Source organism: Gracilinanus agilis, chromosome 1, assembly GCF_016433145.1.
Source record: "Gracilinanus agilis isolate LMUSP501 chromosome 1, AgileGrace, whole genome shotgun sequence".
NCBI classification, from domain to species: Eukaryota; Metazoa; Chordata; class Mammalia; order Didelphimorphia; family Didelphidae; genus Gracilinanus; species Gracilinanus agilis.
Genome location: NC_058130.1, coordinates 736,773,003 through 736,796,443, shown reverse-complemented (window position 1 = coordinate 736,796,443; position 23,441 = coordinate 736,773,003). Strand labels below are relative to the sequence as shown.

General features: G+C 38.7%; 1 protein-coding gene across 1 annotated transcript in view; it reads left to right on the top strand.

Moving 5' to 3' along the window:
• Nucleotides 1–6,793: 6,793 nt before the first annotated feature.
• LOC123256812 (ceramide synthase 4-like) overlaps nucleotides 6,794–23,441 on the top strand; it is a 35,063-nt gene continuing 18,415 nt past the window's right edge. Inside the window, exons 1-5 of the mRNA XM_044685372.1 lie at nucleotides 6,794–6,990; nucleotides 10,520–10,637; nucleotides 12,465–12,583; nucleotides 12,817–12,874; nucleotides 16,418–16,468. Coding sequence (XP_044541307.1) covers nucleotides 6,818–6,990; nucleotides 10,520–10,637; nucleotides 12,465–12,583; nucleotides 12,817–12,874; nucleotides 16,418–16,468 — 519 coding nt within the window. The 5' untranslated portion in view covers nucleotides 6,794–6,817. The remainder of the gene's footprint in view (nucleotides 6,991–10,519; nucleotides 10,638–12,464; nucleotides 12,584–12,816; nucleotides 12,875–16,417; nucleotides 16,469–23,441) is intronic.

Sequence of the window (23,441 nt, the reverse complement as noted above, 5' to 3'; positions counted from 1 at the left end):
AGATGTGACAGAAAGAGGCACGAAACTGGTCAGGGGCAATGAAAGCCTAAAACCATCCTTCCAGAAACACAAATGTGTATTTGAGAAAGACTTTATGTCAGGGAGAAATCACAGTCCTATCCTGAATAGAGACAAACACAATGAGAAACGTATTGGCCAGAGACATGAGCTATATGTAACTCAACTGGGAGACCACTGTTCTACCCAAGAGGAAAAGGCAACATTTTTTCCCTCAACCTCACTCAAAGTACAAAGTAGCCAAGAAAAACCTCTAACAAAAGCGGCAGACTTGCCAGCCTTCCCCCCCGCCCCAAGCAATTGTAACCTTATATCTCATCTAAACCCCAAGGCTTGTGATTTTCTACCAAGAGCCCATGCTGGGAATGAGTATAAACCCAAACTGTTTTCAGATGAGGCTTTTCTACAACCAAACCCCACCAGCTAGACTGAAGATTCTAAGGGACTGAGGAGAAAACACAGTTCACTTGGGACAGACATTATCATCAAACTAGCCCAAAGTTAGAGATGAAACAACCTGGAACAGATCAAGGGGAATTTAATACATCAAATTCTCACTCTGAAGCTGTAAAAGGGAACTCTCAGACTTCTATAACTGTGAAAACAAAACATCAGTCTATAACTGACTTTGAAAGTCAGCCATGTTTCTCTACCCAAGCAGTCCCTCAGAATTCTAAGCCAAGCACCGTTACCTAGGAGACACATGGGCTAGGAGAGGAGGCAGGATTAGAATCTTCAAGTGACCTGTTCATGGAGGCAGCCATGACAGTGGAGACAGCCATATTGGATCAGAAAATTATCATAGTACACCTAATATGCTGACATCAGAATCTGATACCATTGATTTTCAGCCACAAAGACAACCAAACCAGTTGCTTCCTTTGCACAAAAATAATACCATTACTGAGCCAATAATCCATATTGAAATAAATGGGGAAATAATTCAAGGACTGGTTGACATGGAGGCAGAATGTTCTGTACTACAACATTTGCCAAGGGATTGTGAAATGTAAGGGAATATACAAGTGAGAGGAGTTGCTGGGATATCACAATTGGCACTAAAGTTCAAACCCAAAATATTGAAACTGGGACCCATCCAGTTTGATCACTCATTCCTCTTGTTTCCATCATGTCCAAAACAATCTGATTGGGAGGGACATCCTATGCAAATTAGCTGCAACCATTTATTGTGAACCAAATGGTGAAATCTATTTACATCTTCCCAAGAGGTCACTAAAACATCATCCAGTCCTCTGCTTGGACAGATTGGAAAGGGAATCTGATGTACTAACAATAGAACAAGATAACATCTATAAGATTCCTGATACAATCCCAAAAGACATCTGGGCTACCAAATCTACAGATGTAGGAAGAATCCTATCAGCCAAACCTGTAAAGATCAGAGTGAAAGGAGGAATACCACCTAGGATACCTCAATTTAAGCTTAGCAAAGAAGCAGTGGCCAGTATCAGACCAATAATCCAAAGTCTCCTAGGTCAAGGGACACTAGCCCGTGGCTTTTCAGAATTCAATACTCCCATTATGCCAATAAAGAAGGCAAAGGTAGATGCTGAAGGAAAGACCCAGTGGAGAATGGTTCAAGACATGAGGGCTATCAACAACTATGTGGAAAGGACCCATGCTGTTGTACCCAGTCCATCAGAAATCACAAGGCCCATCACAGCTTCCAAAGGTGTTAATTCTTATCATAGGCCTTTGAAGGTGTCAACCTTTTTCATAGGCTTCTGAAGGTATCAACTTTTCATCATAGGATTCACAATTTTCTGACAAGTTATCACACACTTTAGCAATTGATTCTTACTTAGTGTTAAGTAGGGGTGCTTTGAGTTCTGAAGTTGTCGCTCATTTTAGCAAGTGACTTTCGAATTCTCTTACTTCTTCAAGTAAGTGACTTTTGAATTCTCTTACTTGATGGCTAACAAAGTGTTAATTAGGGGTCTTTTCAGTTTTGTTTGATCAATTTTAAAGTTGCTGATGCTAGACAAGGAAAGTTTGATTCACAATTCACAATATTGTTCCATATCATCACATTTACATATATATCATATCATCATAATCAGCTTACTTCTCTACTCTCTTGCTAAATAAATTCCTTCTTTCTCTACTACTAAGGGTAATTTTTGAGAATTAAAGAAATCCTCTTTCCATGTAAACTTATAAACATTTTGACCTTAATGAGTCTCTTAGATTTTTCTCTTTCTTAATTACCTTTTTGGGCTTCTCTTGTATCTCATATTTGGACTTCAAATTTTTTGTTTAGGTCTGGCTTATTCCTCAGGAATGCTTAGAAATCTTCTATCTTATTGAATGTCCATTTTTCCCCTGAAAGAATATACTCAGTTTTGCTGAATAGGTGCCTCCAGGTTGTAAATCCAGATCTTTTGTCTTCCTGAATATCATATTCCATGCCTTTCAGTCCTTTAATGTAGAAGCCTCCAGGTCCTGTGTGATCTTGATTGTAGCTCCATGATATTTGAATGGTTTCTTTCTGGCTTCTTGAAGCATTTTTCCCTTGGTTTGGTGGCTCTTGATTTTGAATATTGCTATAATATTCCTGGAAGTTGTCAGTTGAGTATTTTTTTCTAGAGGTGATCTGTGAATTATTTTAATTTCAATTTTATTTTCTGTTTTGAGGATATCTTGGTAATTATCTTTGATAATTTCTTCTAATATGATATCCAAGGTTTTTTCTTGATCATGGCTTTCAGGTAGTCCAATAACTCTCAAATTGTCTCTCATAGATCTATTTTCCATAGATTTTTCAAAAAGATATTTCATGTTTTCCTCTCTTTTTTCATTCCTTTGATTCTGCTTTATTGTTTCTTGATTTCTCATGAAATCACTAGTTTCTTGATGGTCAATTCTGACTTTTAAGACCTGATTTTCCTCTGTCAATTTTTGGCTCTCTTTTTTCAATTGTCCCATTTCTCTTTGTATCACTTTTGTTTCTCTTTCCGAATTTTCCTCTGCCCCTCTTAATTCGTTTTTGAAGTCTTTTTGATTTCTTCCAGAATCTGTGTCCAATCCATATTTTTCTTTTGGACTTTGGATGTGTTTCCTTTGCTTTCAATGTCCCCTTCTGTGTCTGTACCTTGCTCTTTGTCTCTATAAAATTCTTTAGTTAGGTGCTTCTTTTTTTGTTTGCTCATTTTTCCTATCTAATTATAGGTAGGGTTGGGAGGATGATGTGATAGGCTGAGGGCTGAGATTTCTGAGAGTCCCTTCCCCCAGTTGATTCAATTGACCCTTGAGAGGATGATAGCTTAAAGACTTGCCTCAGGGTTAGGTGTAAGCTTTTGATCTCACTCTGATCTTGATCATATCAAGGGCTGATCAAATTCTGGCCTTAAGCTTAGTTTCAAGTTTTTGGTCTCACTGTGTACTTGATTCTATCAGGTACACCATTAATCATCCTGTCTTGGAGCACCACCCTAGAGCTTTAGGCAAAAAGATAGTACTATCATCCACCCCAAAGTGTAAATTAAGTCCTTGTCCCAAGCCCAGACTAAAATTCCCTGGGTTGGAACTCTGGACTTCTCCACATGTTTGAAATTTCAAGGGGTATGGGTTGGCTTGTACCTCTGTTTGCTCAGGCAGGGTCTCAGGGTCTGTATGTTGGCTCTGGCATAGATTCCTGTTGTGGGGTAGGGGTATGTGATTCACTCTGGACTTGCTCTTCCCTCCTTGCTATAGCTTCTTGCTGGGTCTACTCTTCTCCCCAGTGCCCCAGATGTTTGTTATCTACCTTTTGGGTTTTTCTTTTCTTAAAAGTTGTTTCACTTTGTCTCCTTGTTGGTTCTTTCACTCCTGTATTCGTTTTTGTGGTGAAATTTTAATCTTAGTCAGAAAGGATTCTCACCGTGACACAGAGCTGCTAAGGATTACTCTGCCATCTTCTCCAGTCTTTTTTCAATTTACTTATTATAAGATCCAGAGACTCTAGGATTTTACTCTTCATCAAGTAAGACACTCCATCTTCCAGGCATTGTTCCCCTGTTCCCCTTGGCCCTCTCTTAACTTTAACTTAACTTAACTTTCTGACTTCCTTGCCTTCCTTTAGATCTCAGCTCAACTCCTACCTTCTGCAAGAAACCTTTCCCAATGCCCTTGAATTCTAGTGCCTTCCTTTTGAGATGACCTCCAATTTATCCTACCTGTATCTCATTTGTTAACAATTGTTTGCCCATAGTCTCCCCTATTAAATTGGGAGCTCCTTGAAAGCAGGGACTGTCATTTTTCTTTCTTCATATCCCCATTGCTTAGCAGAGTGCCTCTCACATAATAAAAGTTTAATAAATATTTGGTGATTTGGCTTCAGGAAGCCTACTATGACTATTCTTACTCTCCTCTCTGCCCTAATCTCATGGCAGCCCAGTGTTACCATGCCATATCTCTCTCTCTCTCTCTCTCTCTCTCTCTCACACACACACACACACACACACACACACACACACACACACACACACACTCAACCACATGTATACTCCTTATACTCCTTTCTCCATCACACAAACACAGAGCAAGGTCAGATAGTCTATATCACAAACACACCTCTAAATAGAATGTCAAAAATAGACATTCCTGATCCCCACATCTCTGTCACCCTTGTGTCAAAGCCCAAAAGGGAAGAGACATACTCATGGTCAGTCTTTAGCAAACCAAGAGCAGGGTTGGAATCTAGGGGACTGAGCACTACACCAGATTCCCTCAAGGAACAGTATCACACTCTAGGCTAGTAAGATTTCCCATATTCAGTTGCAGGTACATTTAATCCCCTAGTGATACCCAGATCACATCCCTACCTCCTCACTATGTTATCCCATTCCATCCCTGTACCTAAGGAAGGCCCCTAGGACTGACTGGTGAGATTGTTCATGTATTGGCCAAGGAAGCTAAAAGTTGTGCCCTGGAAGGAATTATTTTTGCTTAGTTCAGTATATGCCACGATAGTGCTCCCCAGTTCCTAGTGATTCCTCCCAGGAGAACTAGGTAAAATATCTGCTCCTAAGAAAAGCTGAAGACTAGATGAGAGAGAGGGAAATGCACATTACTGAGAATATAGCAGATTCTTTTAAATGGTTATTGATTGTTAATGAGATGATTGTTAACTGGGGCAGCCAGGTGGTGAAGTAGATAGAGCAGTGATGGCAAACCTTTTACAACCTTTTAGGGACAACAAGCTGTGTTTTGCCCAACAACCACTGAATGCTGTGCCCCACCCCTCCAGAGACCCAGTGCTGCCCTTACCCTCCCCTTTACCCCAGACAAGGGAGGGAGAAAAGGAGGAGAGTTGCCTGAGTGCTCTGATCAGGGAAGGGAGTAAGCACTGAGGGGCAGGGAGGTATGATGGAGATGGGGAAGAGAGCAGTTCCACCAGAGTCCCTCTGCCTTCCTAATAAATAACTGCTAGGGATGGTGCATGCCAACAGAGAGGTCTCTATGTGCCATCTTTGGCACATGTGCCTGTAGGAGGGAAAATTATGAGACTGGCCTGAAATTAATAATTTTATTAAATCAAAAGTAGTAGGGAAAGATTGAAAAATAGAATAGAGATATATAGGTTACTTGCCTTGCTGCTCCATTTAGCTTGCTATTCTGTCGCCACCATTAGGGCCCCCTAGCTATGCTCACAGAAAAGTCCAGCCAGCAGCAAAACCAGAAGAGAAAAAAGCAAAATTCATTCTTGCCTCAGTTTATCAAACTTTTTCTACACCCACTAACTCTTACACATCACAGGAGTCCACTGTGGTTATTTTGCCTGGGTCATCCAGGGAGCAGTGCAGGGGACATCTTGTCCCTGCCTCATGATCTCTTGACTCTATTGCTGCCTTTTTCCAACTGCCATTCTATCATTGTAACCCAATCCACTCAATGATTTCCTTCATACAATCCTCACCTCCTGGTCGAGTTCAGGCTCATGCCAGGTATGCAGGTAGTCGACAGGAGATGATGTCACCCATGTGACCCCAGAAAGAGTAGGTGGTAAATTTCCTTCACACATGCCACAGATTTTCCATCACAGAGATGGATTATCAGTGCTGTAAAAGCTGTCCAACTCTCATCTGAAACTGGAATCCTCTCCTACAAGGGAGGCACTCAGCTTCTGATTGAATATCGTTAGTGGCAGGAAATCCTACTATTCATGTGGTTTTTTTCTAACTCTACCAATATTCCAGTTCTCCCAGTTCTGACACTAAGGGCCCTCCCAGCTCTGACATTCTAGGTTCTTAGAGTCCTCCCAGATGTGACATTCCTTTTTCTAAGATAACTCCCTGATTGTAGGATCTGTTCTCCTGGTCTGGGAGCTATCTTCTTCACCCCATGACACCTCCCTATCCATGTTGCCACAGCAGACAGGTGCTGTGCTAGGCCAGTGCTGGACAAAATCTGAGATACCTGGGTCTTGTGCCAAGGAAGATTCAGGCAGTAGCCAATGTGCTTTAGTAGTACCACCCAGCCAATGCCCTCCTTGCTGTCTTGTGTGGGAAGGTATAGTAGAAATATTTCTGGACAGAATCAGTTAACCTGGGCTTTTGTCTTGGCACTGCTATTGACTATCCATAGGAGCTCAGGCAACTCCTTTTAGGTTGCACATCTGAAAAATGAAGAGATAGGATTTCCTTAAAATCCCTTGCAACTTAGTATTCTCTGCTTCTAAAACTGGTGGTTTATGTAAACTGACTTTCTGTTAACCAGAATTTTTAACCAGACAATTTTGCACTACCCTCAATCTCTTCTAATATTTTCTATAAAATTCTTGCCCTTTTGCCACCTCAGGATGCTGTCCAACTTGTACCAATGGTTCTGGAAGGATGAGCACTGGCTTCCTTCTGGATACACATGGACTGACATAGAGGATGTCAGTGGGGTCACATATCCTCACCCCAAGGACCTCCTGGCAACCCTTCCCTTGGCATTCATCTTAGTGATTGTCCGATATAGCTTTGAGAGGTGAGTCAACCATGTGCTTCTCTGCTTCTCCTTTTCTATCTGTCTGTTTCTCCCTGTCAAAATTTCAGTTTTATTGATGCTTTTTGTTTTTACCCAAGTCATGATTCATCATATGATACCACTTCTTCCAACATCCCACAGCTCGAACCTTCCCTTACACACACACACAAAACAACAACAACAAAACAAAAAACAAAGGCAGGAGCCATGTCCAAGAGCAAATGTAATTAGTACCCTGCAGCCATAACCACTACCACCTCCACCCCACCCCACTTCTCCAAGGAGAGTGGAAGCAGGTCCTGGCTTATCTCTTCTCAGAGATTTATGGATCATTACTATTATACAGCATTTAGGTTCTTGCTAGTGTTCTTGTTTTTTTAACCCTTACCTTCCATCTTATAATTGATACTAAGTATTGGTTCTAAGGCAGAAGAGTGGGAAGGACTAGGCAACTGAGGTTCAGTTACTTGTCCTGGGTCACACACTAGGAAGTATCAGAGACCAAATTTGAATTCAGAACCTCCCATCTCTAAACCTGGCTCTCTATCCACTGAGATACCTACAAGCCCCTAGTGTTCTTTTCACTAAGAATATTTTTTTTTGTTTTTTGTTTTTAAACCCTCACCTTTCGTCTTGGAGTCAATACTGTGTATTGGCTCCAAGGCAGAAGAGTGGTAAAAGTAGGCGGGGGGGTGGGGGGGGAGGGTGTCAAGTGACTTTCTCAGGGTCACACGTCTGGGAAGTGTCTGAGGCCAGATTTGAATCCAGGACCTCCCATCTCTAGGCCTGTCTCTCAATACACTGAGCTACCCAGCTGCCCCCTCACTAAGAATATTTTAATCACCTCCTGGTTCTTCTTCCTTCCATCTCTATCAATTTGTAGGAATCTTGCCAGGTTTCTGGGAATTTTGAATTCCTCACATTTATTATTACTTAGAGTATAATAAAACAATATCAATCAAACAACAAGGATTTGTTACACACCTATCATCTGCTTTGTTGCCATACCCCAATGATCATCAGACTTTTCCATGTTACAACTAAAACCTGCCATCTGTGTTGTCTCCCCCATTAGAAATTATATAAACATACTTGTCAAGTGCTTTTTATTCAAATAAAGTCAGATTTAAATAATTGATTTACTATGTGCCAGGTCCTATGTTAGTCACTTGGAATATGAAGGAAAAAATAAAAGTCTTTGCCTTCAAGAAGCTTACATTCTTTTGGGTGGGGAAATGGGACAAGATGTACCCACACATTGATACACCACAATTTATCATATCCTTAATTATAGTGGAATCAATATGCTTTCAGCTTTTTCTAGTGCAAAAAGTATTGCTATGAATATTTTGTTATCTATGGAACTTTTTATTTTGTCTTGGAACTCATTGGGATATATAACTAGCACTGGAATGTCTAGGTAAAAAGGGAAGGACAGTTAATGACCTTTCCCACCCAAATCCCCAACCATTTAATGAATTCATAGATTTACCAAGACTGTATTTGTGTATCTGTGTTTCCATAGGCCCTTCAAAATGGATTCCTTCCATCTTTGGTCATCTTTGCCAACTTGTCGAGTTTGAAATGAATCTTCAGAGATGTTTTTGACTTGCATTTCTCATTACTAGCAATTTGGAGAAGGCTTTCATATAGCTTTTTACACCTTAAATTCTTCTTTTGAAAGGCAAAACATTTATCAAATGTTTGTGAGGCGTTAACCATTGCCTATTGTTATTTTTAAAAATGATAAAGGCTATTATTATGAGGAAAACTAATATTTTATTTAGGCCCATGTTGATAGAATAAAATCAGACCACGTGCCTGGCTAAAATCTATTCAAACTGCCCGCCAGTCCATACCTTCTCTTTCATTTGGCTGCTTCGTACGAAAGAGAGTGAGGTCAAAACTCATCTCCCCATTTAAGTCACTCTCTACATTGGTTCACGCTGGTTGGCATCATCACGTCCAAAACCAGAAACCCATTGGATCACGGAAAATGTAGTCTCAAAGTCCCCCACATGTCCATAGGAAGTTTGTCATATATCTACATATCTTGAGGCTCAAATGAGCCCCAAAATACCTCTAAATGGAACCCCAGAAATTCTAAATAATGTTATGATTAAAAATGATGATGGTCGAGATCAAAAGGGAGAATAGTATTTTAATAAAAGCCATGCTGATAGAGATAAACTGACCACGCGCCTGTAAGAAACCTATTCCAACCTCACCTCAGCCATTTTCCTTCCTCTCTCCTCCAGCTCAGGTAACTAAAGAGGAAGTTCCAAGTCACTTCCCCCTAATTTCAAACAGTCCCTCACCTTGAATACGTCATCCAAAACCTGAAACCCATTAGGGACGGGAAATGTAGTTCCAAGTATCCCAAGTGATTTTAAATGACACAATAACACACTATCAAACATTTCTGAGAATTATTTTATATATAAATCCTTTGACCTTTTAGGTGTTAGAAAATTATTTTTATTCCATATTTTTGGATTCTCTACTTATCTTGAATATCAGACTTTTATCAGAGATAACTGTTGTATTCTTGCTTAATGTTATAAATATTATGTATCATATTTTCCCTACATTTATTTGTATTGATTTCCATTCTCTTTCTAAGGCTGCATTGTGTTCAGCTTAGTTTTTCTTATAGCTTAACCCTAGCCTAACTCCACTATCGCTCTCACTCAAATCTCCATAAGCATTTGTCTTAGTCCAACTCCTCATTCTCTTGGAAAAATGAGCCCCAACAAGTCAAATGATTTGACTCATCTCTACTCTTTCAAATCCAAGTCCAATACCACTCCCTCCAGTCTAATACCACTTCTCTCCAGAAAAGCTTTGCTGATCCTCCTACTCTCCCTTCCACTACTAGGAATGACCTCGACTATCCAAGTATCCAAAGGTGTCCTTTTATTTTTCTGAGTTATCTAATGCGCTTATCTTGGGATATTATGGACATCTGTCTGCTCCCCATCCAACAGACTGAAAACTCTCTGAAAACAAAAATGAAATCTTCTCTAAAGTTTATTTTTCTACCCTCCCTGCACCAAGAATGGAATTTTCTATAGAGGAGGCACAAAACTTATTGGATTTAAGAGAAGAATACTTGCTCTTTGGCTGTAGAACAGCATCTCAGGGGGCCTTTCTGATTAGGCACTCATTTGCAGGAATGCTCCTACCCCCTTCCTGACAGTCCAAAGGCCCTCCCCAGAAATAAGAATGATGGACTTTTTTTCCCCCAGATTCAGCACCCTATATGTGCTCCCATAGAGACACCCCTGCCCCTTCATGTAGCATTTGCACATCCCTGCCCACTCTCTATCTTCTTCGCACTGTGCCAAGTTAATTCAGTTTGGCCAGTTGGTAAGCAAAATTTGGCTAAGGGGGCTCCAAGGGTCAGTGATGGTGGGGCTGAGGAGGAGCGATATGAGTTTCTGGGTCACAGATAGGATGGGGGAAGGGTAGACATAGCTTCTGGGTCCTAGATTTCTAACTACTCATTTCCTCCTGCCTCCTTTCACAGGACCATTGGTGTACTTCTGAGCAGGGTCATGGGTGTTCGTGACTACCTTAGATTAAAGCCTGGCCCCAACCCCATATTGGAGTCCTTTTTCCAGACTCAGAGTTGGAATCCCAAAGAGGTGAGCAGGTTCCAGGTTTAGATTCCATAAAGAAATCAGAGATGCTTCCAATTACCTTCAGGAGGAGCTATTGTTTTACTGTTTCTTGAATAGGAAGTAGAAGATAGGGAAGGAACTCCATGCTCAAGATTGGCTCAGATACAGATTTTTTTTGTGCTATTATCTCTATGGGAGAATCAAACTCTGCCTAATTGACATCAGGGAGAACTGGCAGTCCACAAGATCTGGGTTCTAATCTCATCTCTACCACTGACTTGCCATGTGAATCTGGCCAAGCCATTTCAAATTAAGAGTCAGTTTTCTTATCTGCAAAATTGGGATGTTGGACCTCATGATTTCTAAGATCATTTGCAGGTCCAATATTCTATTTTTGATCATATCAGTCAGAATATTCAAATACACAACTGATCCTGTTATAGGGGTGTCATTTTAGTCCTCTTTTGACTATGAAGGACAACAGCCAACCAGCCAAGTCGGTGCAAATGGAAGGTTATCTCAGAGAGAAGACACCAGCAACTGGGGGACTAGGAAAAGAAGGCTCCTGAAGAAGTGTAATTTGAGCTTCATCTCAAAGGAAGCCTAGGCAGTCAGGAGGCTGAGGGGAGGAAAGAGAACATTCTAGGCAAGGGGACCAGTTAACATAAAAGGCACAGAAAATTTGGAAGCTGAATAGAGGATAGATAACAGTGAGGAGACTTGAGGCAAGAAGACCCACCGGAAGGCTGCTTCAATAATTCCTTCTACAGGAAGTCTTCCCTAACCCCACTTAATTCCAGTCCTTTCCCGCTATTAATATTTTTTCCTATATAGAGCTTCCTCTCTCTATATTTATTTGCATGTTGTTTTATCCATTCGATTGTAAACTCCTTAAGAGCAAGAACCATCTTTTGCCTCTTTTTGTATCCTTAGCATGTAGTACACTGCTTGGTACATAGTAGGCATGTAATAAATGTTTATTGAGTTGAATTAATTGAATGAGGACCCACACAAAGGTGGTGGCTGGGTGAGGGGTGAGAAATTTAAACAAGCAATGTTGTGAAGATAAAAACAAGACTTGGGAAGAGATTGAATGTGTGGAATGAGTTCAAGAAAGGAGTCAAGGATGTCACTGAGGTTTTGAACCTGAGTGAGTGTCTGGGAAAATGGTAGTACCAGCTGGCTAATGTTCATGAAATGCTTTCCAGATTCACCTCCACCTCTTGGAACCCTTAGCTCCCTTCAGGGATGAACTCTAGGGTCCCTCCTATAAGATGGCTTTCTTGATTAACAGTAATTTGTGTTCTCCACAAATTACTTCATATTTAATTTGCATATATTTTGAATTTTCTTATCATCTGTGCTTCCCCCAGTAAAAAACAAGCTCTTAAAAGGAATGTTTGGTTTTTGGTTTTGCACCAGACCTGGCATATAGAAAGTACTGAATATTTGCTGAGTTGAACTGAAATCCAGTGTTTCTGCCCAGTTAGGTTCTTTCAGAGAAGCTACCCTAGAACATACCTTTTCTTTGTCTCCTTCTCAAGAACAATGCAGGGAACAGTGTGTGACTTAGAGGATACTTTGACGGAAGAACCTACCCAATGCTTTAAGGGGGTTTGGGGTGGGGTGGAGCACAGGCAGGCAGTGAGCCAGTTTCCTGTATCTTGCCCATGGATACTAGGCTTAAGCCTTCTGAACTGAAGCATGTTCTCTGCCAGATTGTGGGAGGAAAAAAAGGTCCCTGAGGGTTGGGTGAGCACCTCCTGATAAAGGATCCCAGAAAACCAAGGGGAGAGGATGTGTTCTCCATAGTCATTGAGATTAAGACCTCCCCTTTCCCTTGATCCCCAGGCTCAGCTGAGTCGCCTGGCCAGTCAGTGTGACCTCTCAGTGAGGCAGACCCAGCGCTGGTTTCGACGTCGAAGGAATCAAGAACGACCCAACCTGACAAAGAAGTTCTGTGAATCTAGGTAAACCCTTGGTTGGGGATGGGGGGGAGGCTAAGGAAGGATTGGCATCAGGGTGGTGAAAATGTTTGGAGGGGAGCAGGTTAGGGTCAAAGAGCTTTGGGATCAAGACTTCACTGGAAAAGGAGGAGCCTCGTTTTGTTTATTGTCAGTCAATGCCCTGTAATAACAGCTCTATCTGTATATCTTATCTTCTAGACCCTCCCTTATCACCCCATCCTCATTTTGTTTTTCAGTTGGAGACTTTTCTTTTATTTGTCTTCTTCCTTTGGAATCTTTCTCACCATCTACGATGTGAGTACACCCTGTCCCATCCTCACCCAAGAGACCTTCATAACTCTCTGTCCCTTCCTCCTCTGCATTTTCATCTTCATATCTTCATTATCTCTCTGATTCTTTCCACTGTACTGTCATTGTTTTATTTTTTTTTTATCTTTATCTTTTTCTTTTCTTTTTTTAAAACCCTTACCTTCCATCTTAGAATCAATACAGCATATTGGTTCCAAGACAGAAGAGTGGTAAGGACTAGGCAATGGGGGTTAAGTGACTTACCCAGGGTCACACAGCTGTAGTGTCTGAGGTCAAATTTGAACCTGGGACCTCCCATCTCTAGATCTGACTCTCAATCCACTGACCTACCCAGCTGCCTCCTATCTTTTTCAATTAACAAGCATTTTTTTCTCTTCCTCCCACTCATTCTTCCCCTTCCCTCCCCCTAAAAAACACCTCTTGTGACAAATATACATAGTCAAACAAAGCAAATTTCTGTATTGGCCACCTCCCCAAATTCCTCTTTTATCTATGACCATCCTCCTCTTCTCACTCTTTGTCCTCTCACTTCCTCCATTCTTGTTCTCTTTGGTCCAGGTCCCACATTTACAATGTTCCATCACCACAAAATTTCCAAGGGCATAAACTCTTCAACTCCCTCCCTGTACCGTCTTGCCCTATCTGACCATCTTTTTTATACCTCTCCTTCCTATCCAACCCCTATCCTTTCTCTTCAAAAAACAAAGAAAGAAAAATCTTTCAGCTTAGAATCAATACTATATATTGGTTCTAAGGCAGAAGAGCAGTACGGGCAAGGCAATGGGGTTTAAGTGACTTGCCCAGAGTCATATAGCTAGGATGTGTCTGAGGCCAGATTTGAACCTAGAACCTCCCATTTCCAGGGCTAATTCCCTGTCCATTGAGCCACCCAGTTGCACTCTCCTTCCTTTCTATACACTTCTGTTACATCAATCTTCTTGATCTCTCTGTCTCTTATCACTCTTCCTATCCTTCCATTCCCCTCTATTCTTCACTGCTTTCTTATTTCTCTTTCCTCTACCATCTTTATCCCTTCTTGTCCTCTTCCTACACTAGCCATGTCATTGATTATCTTCCTTGCTCCATTTCTACCTTTTCCCTCTATCTGCCCACATTGTCTTCCATTCTCCTATATCAAAAGTCCTTTTGGGGCAAGGGAGTATAGGACTCTGTGGTGGGACCCACCTATCTGACCAACAAGCAGGGTGGATTAGAAACCTAATTCAGATAAATCAAAATAAAGCATGGCATCAATACACTGAAATAAGGTGTGCAGGGAGAGTAGGACCAGTCTGGGGGTTGTTTGTTTTTAAAGGGAGAGAGAAGAGTGGAGATTTATTTCTTCCAGAAAATGTGATTTGGGGATGTAAGGGGGGAAAGGGGGGTTTGGGGTCAAATATATTAAAAGATTGGGTTGCCAGGGGATTGAACAATTATCAATCCCTAATTAAAGAGTAACCTCAAGTTAAAATTACTTTTATGGAAATTTATTTACAAATGAGAAGAGGAAGAAGAAATAAGGAAATAAGAATCCAACACAGTAGGTAATTTGCTCTGATCCCCTAGTTAATCCAGGTAGATCTAATTAACCCAAGGCCAGGAAACTCAGAAGGGAGGTCCCAGGTAGCTCAGTGGATTGAGAGTCAGATCTAGAGATGGGAGGTCCCAGGCCAGAACTCTGGGGCCCCAGAGGCGAATGAAGCAAAAGCTTCAGTCACAAAGTCTCTATTAAAAGGGAAGTTCCTTAAGAGAAGTTAAGGAAGATTCAGTCTTACACTCACCACGTGGAATTCCAAAGGAAAGATTTATTAACAGTCTCACCAGCTTCAGAGCTCCTCCAAGTCCCAGTCATAAACCAGCAGAGGTCCTTCAGGTCCTGTTCACAAACCAGAAGAGCCAGCCCAGCTGACTGAGGTCTCTTTTTAAAGGGGCCTCTTTTGCATCCCTTCCTGTGGCCTCCTCTTAGTTTATGTGTCCAATCACAACAGACATTTTTCTTAGGACTGCCCAGGAGGCAATCAGTAAATTCTGATTTGTTACTCTAGCACACGTGGGTTATAGACCACCAAAAATGGAGATGTTTTCACCTTTTGTGATTAAATCTAAATATGGGCAGTGTCGATTTAATCTAATTATCACAGGGAGCCTAAGACAGGCTCACCAAAACAGGTAAGCAGGCAAACTGCTAACCTATAGCCCAGGAAATAGACAATCTCAAATGGTTTGGTGAGTAACTAGATTGATATACTTACTGCTTGAAAGGTAGGCAATTTGACCTGTGTTCTATTTGATAAGTCCTTAGTTTGGCAGATCACTCTAGTCTTTCCCCTACTCATGGCTATGTTAAAGAGAAAAGAGGATTCAGATGTTCATGGCACAGAAAGAGAAAAAAACAAGAACAAGAATTAGAGTAAAATCCTCTCTTTTCACCTAAGACTTTGCCTGACAGGTTTGACTCTGATTCTTTCCTGTGATGCAGGATTTGTGCAAGATCTCTTGCATTTGCAAAATTACCCTAGGCAATCCTGTCAGTTAGGAGAATGTAACTTTGGCCCAGCAGGTGCCAGTCCCAAGAGCTGACAGTTTGAGCTGGGACTATAAAAACCCCTGCAGAACCAACTTGGGGATTCTGATTTCCTTGACCTCACCCAGACACCCAGACACCCCTGACTTCCCCTTGGGGACCCCAGGAGGGGGAAGGGAGGTTGAAGGGAGGTTTGGGTTATGGAAAGTGGGCAGGACTTAGATTAGAGTAGCCTAGCAACAGGGACACCCCTAAACCAATTCATCAACTATATCTGTCTAACTGGTGGATCAAACAACATCAGGGCAATGTTAAACTATCTTTGGCTGAGGGCTGGTTCCCTCAGCCTAGCCTTACCTTGTAGGTCCATAGCCAACACTTATCAGTCGCCCCTAGCAACAGTCTCTCAAGAGCCCTAAACTCTCTTACCTCAGTTTTCCCTTCCGTGTTTAAATAAACCCTTAGCCTGAAACTGTGAACTTCTGTAGTTATTTATAACATCAGCTTGGGCTAAGGGGCTGAGGAGAGGGGAGAATAGCAACCACTTGACTCCAAAGGAAGTACTGGGCAAGCATCCATTTTATTCAGGAAGTGTGTGAGCTTCACTTACTGTTGAGTTCTGCTTTCACTCCAGCAGGGAGGGGCGCCTCACTTTCCACCTTAAAGGAGCCTATAGGTAGCAGGGAGACCGACTGGTCATCCCAGCTCAGGCTACATATTCCTGACAGTCTCAAATCACCTGCTACTGTAGTTTCAGGCTCCCAGGCCTTGGTGACTCACTTGTACCACCAGCTCCCCTGTTATCAGCCACATTATCTACTTATTACAGTCCTGATTTGAGGAAGAGGGAGAAAGTCAGGCCAGAATAATGATAAAATAAAGCTGTAAAGTAGAAATGGGATTACTCCTGTTAGTGATTATAGTTCATTGAGTAATTAATAGGGACACAGCTATTGCTGTGCTGAAAGTTTTTCCTCCTCTAACTTGTCCTTTGTTTCTCTCAGGAGAAGTGGTTTGGAGATCCCAAGACATGCTTCGACAGATTCCCAAAGCAGGTAAACAGGTCAGGACAAGGGTGGATATCATACTTGCCCATAAAAATAGGTCTGGCCCATCAGAAAAAAAAAATAAAAGCAAAACCCTGTTAAAAAAAAAATATATGAGCTCCATTCCTACTCAGAATCAGAGAATTTGTTGGGGCAGCTATGTGGCTCAGTGAATTGAGAGCGAGGCCTGGAGATGGGAGGTCCCAGGTTCAAATCTGGCCTGAGACACTTCCTAGCTGTGTGACCCTGGGCAAGTCACATGACCCCCATTGCCTAGCCCTTACCACTCTTCTGCCTTAGAACCAATACACAGTATTGATTCTAAGATGGAAGATATGGATTTTTTTTAAAAAATAGAATTAGAGGATCTGTGTTGAAAGAAATCTCTGAGGCCATCTAGTCTAGATTATATCTGAAGAATGTTGGGGAAGAGTATAATTTCTACAAAATTTGTAAAATGAGCTCATTGATTTTATCTTTGAAGACTGCCTGGAAGAGTGAACCAATATTTCCCCAGACAGTTTATTACACTTAGAGACAGCTTTAGTTATTAGAACATTTTTCCTTACATCATCTAAATTTACTTCTTTGTAACTACCTCTCTTTGCATCTAGTTTTGTCTTCTGAGGCCAAACAAAGTCTTATTTCTCTCTGTTCCACATAAAAAGCTTCAAATACTTGAAGGCAATCATTCAGTCTCCCAATTCTTTTCTATAGGCTAAATCTCCCTAGCTCCTTCATTTACATAATAGTATGGTATGATTTCAAGGACTTTCATCATCTTGGTGGTTCTTCTGTGAACTACATCCAGAGAAATTCTCAAAATGGTCTTTCTAAAATATGGCACCCAAAACTGAACAAAATAATCCAGAAGGGGCTAAGAGATAATAGAACTATGACCTTCCTCCTGCTGAAAACAGTTCCTCTCTTATGCAACCTAAAATCTTATTAGCTCTTTTTGGGCTTCTATATCACACTGGTGGCTCATATTGAGCTTGTAGTTAAAAAGAAAAATTATCTTTCTGAGACAAATTATTATCCAGTCAACCTATGCCATTTTGAATTTGTAAAGCTAAACTTTAACTCAACTATAAGATTTTATATTTATCTTTGATTTATTTATATATTTTAAATTCTGAACTGAATACCAAATAAAATGATCATTTCCAAACAGATGTTAAAACAGAAAGAATTTTACATGAAACTAAATTTCAACTATGTACAAGCTAGTTTTTAAGTACAAATAACATATAATAAACATATATGTAATACATGACAAAACTATATATATATGTGTGTGTGTGTTTATAGATAATAAATTCAGTATGAAACTTTTAAAGCTATCCTTCTTGTCCATGACTCCTTTTAGCTTTCTTTCTGTTCTCTTCTCTGCATCTAAAAAAAATGCTTTAATGATCCTCTTTTCTTTATTTTTGGAAACATTTATCCATAGCTCCATCTCATTCCCATGACCACTGACCTCCACAGAAAAAAAAATCATAACCATCATTAAAAAAATTCATATATATATATATATACATATATATATATATGAGATAATACACACACACACACAAATAAGGAAAACAAATTCCCACAGGCCATGTCTGAAAATATGGCATATTTTGTATCTTGAAGTCATCACCTCTCTGTCAGGAAGTAGGGACCCATGCTTCATAATTGGTACCCTGGAATAGTGATTGTTCACTGCATTGATCCTTTAAGTCTTTCATAGCTCTCTCTTCGCAATGTTTGCTGTAACTATATATTAGTTCTGGTTTTGCTCAATTCATTTTACATTAGTTCATAAAAGTCTTCCCAGATTTCTCTGAAACAGCCAATTTCATCATTTTTATTGACTCACATGCCCTAATTTGCTCAACTGTTCCACTATTTATGGTCATATCCTTAGTTTCCACACAAAGAACTGTTATAAATACTTAAAAAAAAAAAAAAAACAGGGCAGCTGGGTAGCTCAGTGGAGTGAGAGTCAGGCCTAGAGACAGGAGGCCCTAGGTTCAAATCCAGCCTCAGACACTTCCCAGCTGTGTGACCCTGGGCAAGTCACTTGACCCCCATTGCCCACCCTTACCACTCTTCCACCTATGAGACAATACACCGAAGTACAAGGGTTTAAAAAAAAACAAAAACAAAAAAAAAAAAAACCCTTAACCTTCCATCTTAGAATCAATACCATGTATCAGTTCCAAGGCAAAAGAGCAGTTAGAGCTAAGGAATTGGGATTAAGTGACTTGCCCATTGACATATAGCTAGAAAGTGTCCACTGATACACCTAGCTGCCCCAATAAATGCTTTTGTACATTTAAGCCTTTTTCAGCTTTCTTTGATCTCTTTGGGGTACAAGCCTAGTACTGGTATCTCTGAACAAAAGGGTAAACACATTTTAATGATCTGGGGGCCATAGTTCCAAATTGCTTTCAAGAATGACTGGATTAAATCACAGCTCCACCAACAGTGCATTGGTATATATTTTTCCAAAGCTTCCAATAAGGATCATTTTACTCATTATCTTTGCCAGTTTGATGGATGTGAGGAGGAAGCTGAGATATTTTAATTTGAATTCCTCCAATTAGCAGAAATTTTAAAATATTTTTCATATAGTTGTTCACAACTTAGATATCTTCCTTCAAAAACTACTTGTTCATGTACTGTGAACATTTATCTATTAAGGAATGGCTCTTGTTCTTAAAGAACAGCATTTATGTAAGATATAAAGTTTGTGAAGAGCTGTGCACGTTATTTTGATTTTCATGGTATGGCTGTAATGGAGGTGTCGTGTTATTATCTTCATTTTATTGATGAGGAAATTGAGACAGACAGAAATTAAGGGACTTGCTCAGAATCATATAGCTATTAAGTGTCTGAGGCAAGATTCGTACTCAAGTCTTCCTGAATCCAAACACTTCACCTTCTTGCTTCCTTGAAACAATTCTTTATATATCTTGGGTACATATAAGGCTTTGATTAGAGAAAATTACTGCTAATTTTTTTTCATAGTTAACTGTTTCCCTTCTCATTTTAACTGCATTGGTTTCCATGCGCAACATTTTTAATGTTATATAATCAAAATTGTTCGTATTATCATCTTTGATTCTATCTATCCCTTCTTGGGTCATGAATTCTTTACTTATCCATAGTTACAAAAAGTATTTTTTCCTGTCTCCTCTAATTTGTTTATCATGTAACATTTTAATATCTAAATAATATACCTACTTGGAGTTTATCTAAGTATCTGATGTGAGCTATTATTCTGAACTTAATTTTTTGCATGACTGAGTTCCTGTTTTCTGAGCAGCTTTTATAAAATAGTGAGCCCTCACCCCAGTAGCTAAGGTCTTAGGGTTTATTGAATACTATGGTACTCTGTTTATTTGCTTCTAAATTTTATATATCTTACCTGTCCCACTCATTGTTCTATTTTTCAAACAATAACAAATAGTTTTGATAATTATTCTTTGGTAATATGGTGTGAGACCTAGTTCAGCTAGGTCCTCTTCCTTCCTATTTTTTCATCATCTTATTTATGATTCTTGACCTTTTAAAAATAGAGAGATTTTTATTATTTTTCCTAGCTCTATAAAAAAATCCTTTCATAGCCTAATTGGCTTGATTCTGATAAGACATTCTTTTAAAACCATATCCTCGGTCTTAGAAGTAATACTTGGAATAATAATTCCAAGGCAATAGAGCAATTGGGAGTGGGGTGGTAAGTTGTCCAAGTTCACAAAGCTAAGAAACATCTGAGACCAGATCTGAAGCTAGGACCTCCTGTTTCTAGGAGGAGCTCTGAATCCACTGAGCCACCAAGCTGTCCCCTAAATAAGTCATTTAATTTGTCAGTAATTTTTATTACATTGGTATGACCTGCCCATGACTAATTAAAAATTTTCCAGTTATTTAGTTCTACTTCTATAAAGAATGTTTTATAATTATTTTGGACTAAATTCCTGAATGTGTCTTGGTAGATATTTACAAATATTTTATATATTTTGACATTACTTTGAATAGAAATTCTCCTTCTTTCTATAGGGCTTTGTTAGTAATATCCTGAAAAGCTACTGGTTTATGTGATTTATTTAATATCCTGAACTTTTCCTGGTTATTTTAAAATAATTTTATTTAACTCATTTGAGTTATTGCCTACTCTTCTTCTTCTTTGCCTACTCTTACTCATTCAATTTATTTCTTATTCTATCTTTATAGATAGTATTTCTAGAATTAAATCAAATAATATTAGTGATAATGGACATCCTAGTTTTACTTTTTGCTTATGCAACATTTTAAATGATTTATCATCAAAATAGCTCATGTTTTTATCTTTGATTCTCAATTCCTCCTTCGGTCATGAATTCTTTAACTATCCATAATTATAAAAAAGTATTTTCTTATAAGAAAGGCCTCAAATCTTTCTCCATTATACATAAAGTTTCCTTTAGGTTTTAGAGAAATACTACTCATGATATTAAGCGAAAATCCACATATTTCTATGCTTTGTAATGTGTTGGGTTTTTTAAAGAAAATGGTGTTAGATTTGGCAAAAAAAGTTTTTTTAATACCTGTTAATATAATAATGTACTTTTTTGTTATTACTATGTTCTACTGTTTTTTCATTTCCCTGATATTGAACTAACCTTGTACTTTTGCTAAAGTCATAAGATAAAATTTTTTCTTTTACAAAATAGCATTTTATTGATACCTTCGTTTTTACCTCACCTAGGTAGCTTCTGTATCCCTTCTCACCCTCTTCTACAGAAACATCCCTTATAATAATTGTTTTAAGAGGAAGATTAAAATATACAGAAAAATCAGTCAACACATATAAATAGGATGATATATACAATATTTCCCACAAATGAATCCCCTCTACACCTCTATAAAGAAGCAGGAGTTTTTCTCTTATTTCTGTTTGTTCTTTATGCTTTTGCAACATTTCGTTTGTTGGTTGTTTCATGGTGGTTGTTATCTCTATTTATATTGTTGCAGTCATTGTATATGTTGTTTTCCTAACTGTGCTTACTTAACTTTTAGTTAAGTACTATAAATCTTTCTGTGTTTCTTTGTATTTATCATGTTTGCTTTATTCAACAAACTACTACTCCATCATATTCGTGTATTACAAACCCTTTAGCCTTTCCCCATTTGGTAGACTTCTACTTTGTTTAAAATTCTTTGCTACCATGAAAAGTGCTGCTATAAATATTTTGGTATATATGGAAACTTTCTTTTTGTCAGTGACTTCCTTTGGAAGTGTATACCTAGCAGCAGAATATCTAGGTCAAAGGATATAACATTTTACTCAGTTTCTTAGCATAATTCCAAACTGCTTTCCATAGCATTCCTACCATTTCTAACATTTCTAACAACAATGCATTAGTTTGCCTGTCTTTCCACAACCCCTCCACCATTAACTAGTCCTATCTTTTGTCATCTTTGCCTATTTGCTAACTACAAAGTGAAAATGGGATTTGATTTGCGTTTCTCATCTTAGTGATATGTAATCTTTTAAATATATTGTTGTAATATCTTTCCTAATATTTTCAATATGTTTTTCTTTGTCCTCTCTCCCTAGTTGAGGTACCAAGATCATATTTGAATCATAGTCTGAAAAGATTCCTTCTATTACTATTTTTGAAAACATCTATTTTTGAAATTGTTCTTTGAATATTTGATATTTGGTCCTAGGATATTTCTTTTATAATTAACTTTTGTCTTATTCAATTAATTTTTGTCTTATTCAACTTTTCTGATATTCAATTGTTGGAATAATTTATTTCTTATTTTAAGTTATCGTTATTTTGTATTTTTGTAAATATTCTTCCATTTTATTGAATGTTGGTATATAATTGAGCAAAAATTTCTTTATTTCCTCTTCAATATTTATGGATTTTGTTTGTTAATTTTTATTACAATTTGGCTTTTCTGTCTTCAAAAAAATCAGAGTAGCTAACTTTATATCTATTATTAAGGTTTTTTTTTCCAAAATGTTTCCAGTTTTACTTATTAATCCAGTGTTGGTTTCCAATATTGTTAGTATCTGATTTCCAGATTATCTACTTTGGTATTGTGGTGGATAATTAATAATCATGGAGGAAATAATCTAAGCTATATGACTTATTAGCAAAACATACATAATAAATGGGTCAGTGGACTCTCCAAGCAATCCAAAGTCCCTGAATACAGACCAAGAGAGTTTTTTGTACATTAAAAATAATGAATCAAATAAAACCAATTAATTAAAGAAAAACAATTAACAGGATACAATTAACAGGATAAAAAAATAACTGATTTCTGAATGAAGAAAAATTAGCGGTGTTCCAAGTTCAGAACAAGTAAATTGGTTGAGTTGGGAGTGGGGAGAATAGGTTTCATTCTTTCCCCAGAATTAAGAGAAGCCAATTAATTGTACCGACCTGCACTTATGAAATAATAGGTATCTTATTTCATCTAGGATAATTTGCAGAAAAACAATAAGATTGAAGTTAATAGGATTGGCAGCACAAGATGGACTCAGTATTCCTGAGATATGATCTAATTAGTACTCTCAATTCCCACACCAAACCAATTCCATTTTACAGCTGCTCTCCACCCCTATTTCATCAGTATTTGGTTGATATCTTTTTAATTGTAGAGTGTGTGTGTGGTGGGGGGCGGAGGGGGGGAGGAGGAGGGGGTAATACGTTTTATATTCTTTTTTTTTTCATGTTCTTTCCCTCTTTTGTTGAGGAAATCATTAAAACTATCTATACACGTTCCCCTAAGAACTGTTTTAGTTGAATCCCAAAAGTACTGGTTATGTTATAATTTTTTTCTGATAAATTTTCTATTATTACTATGATTTGTTCTTTGACCCATAAATTATTCAGGAATCAGTCTCATTAATTTTAGCTTTTTTCTTGAAAGACTCTTTAATAAATAATTTTATTTCCTTGTGGTCAGCAAAGGATACATTTAACATTTATGC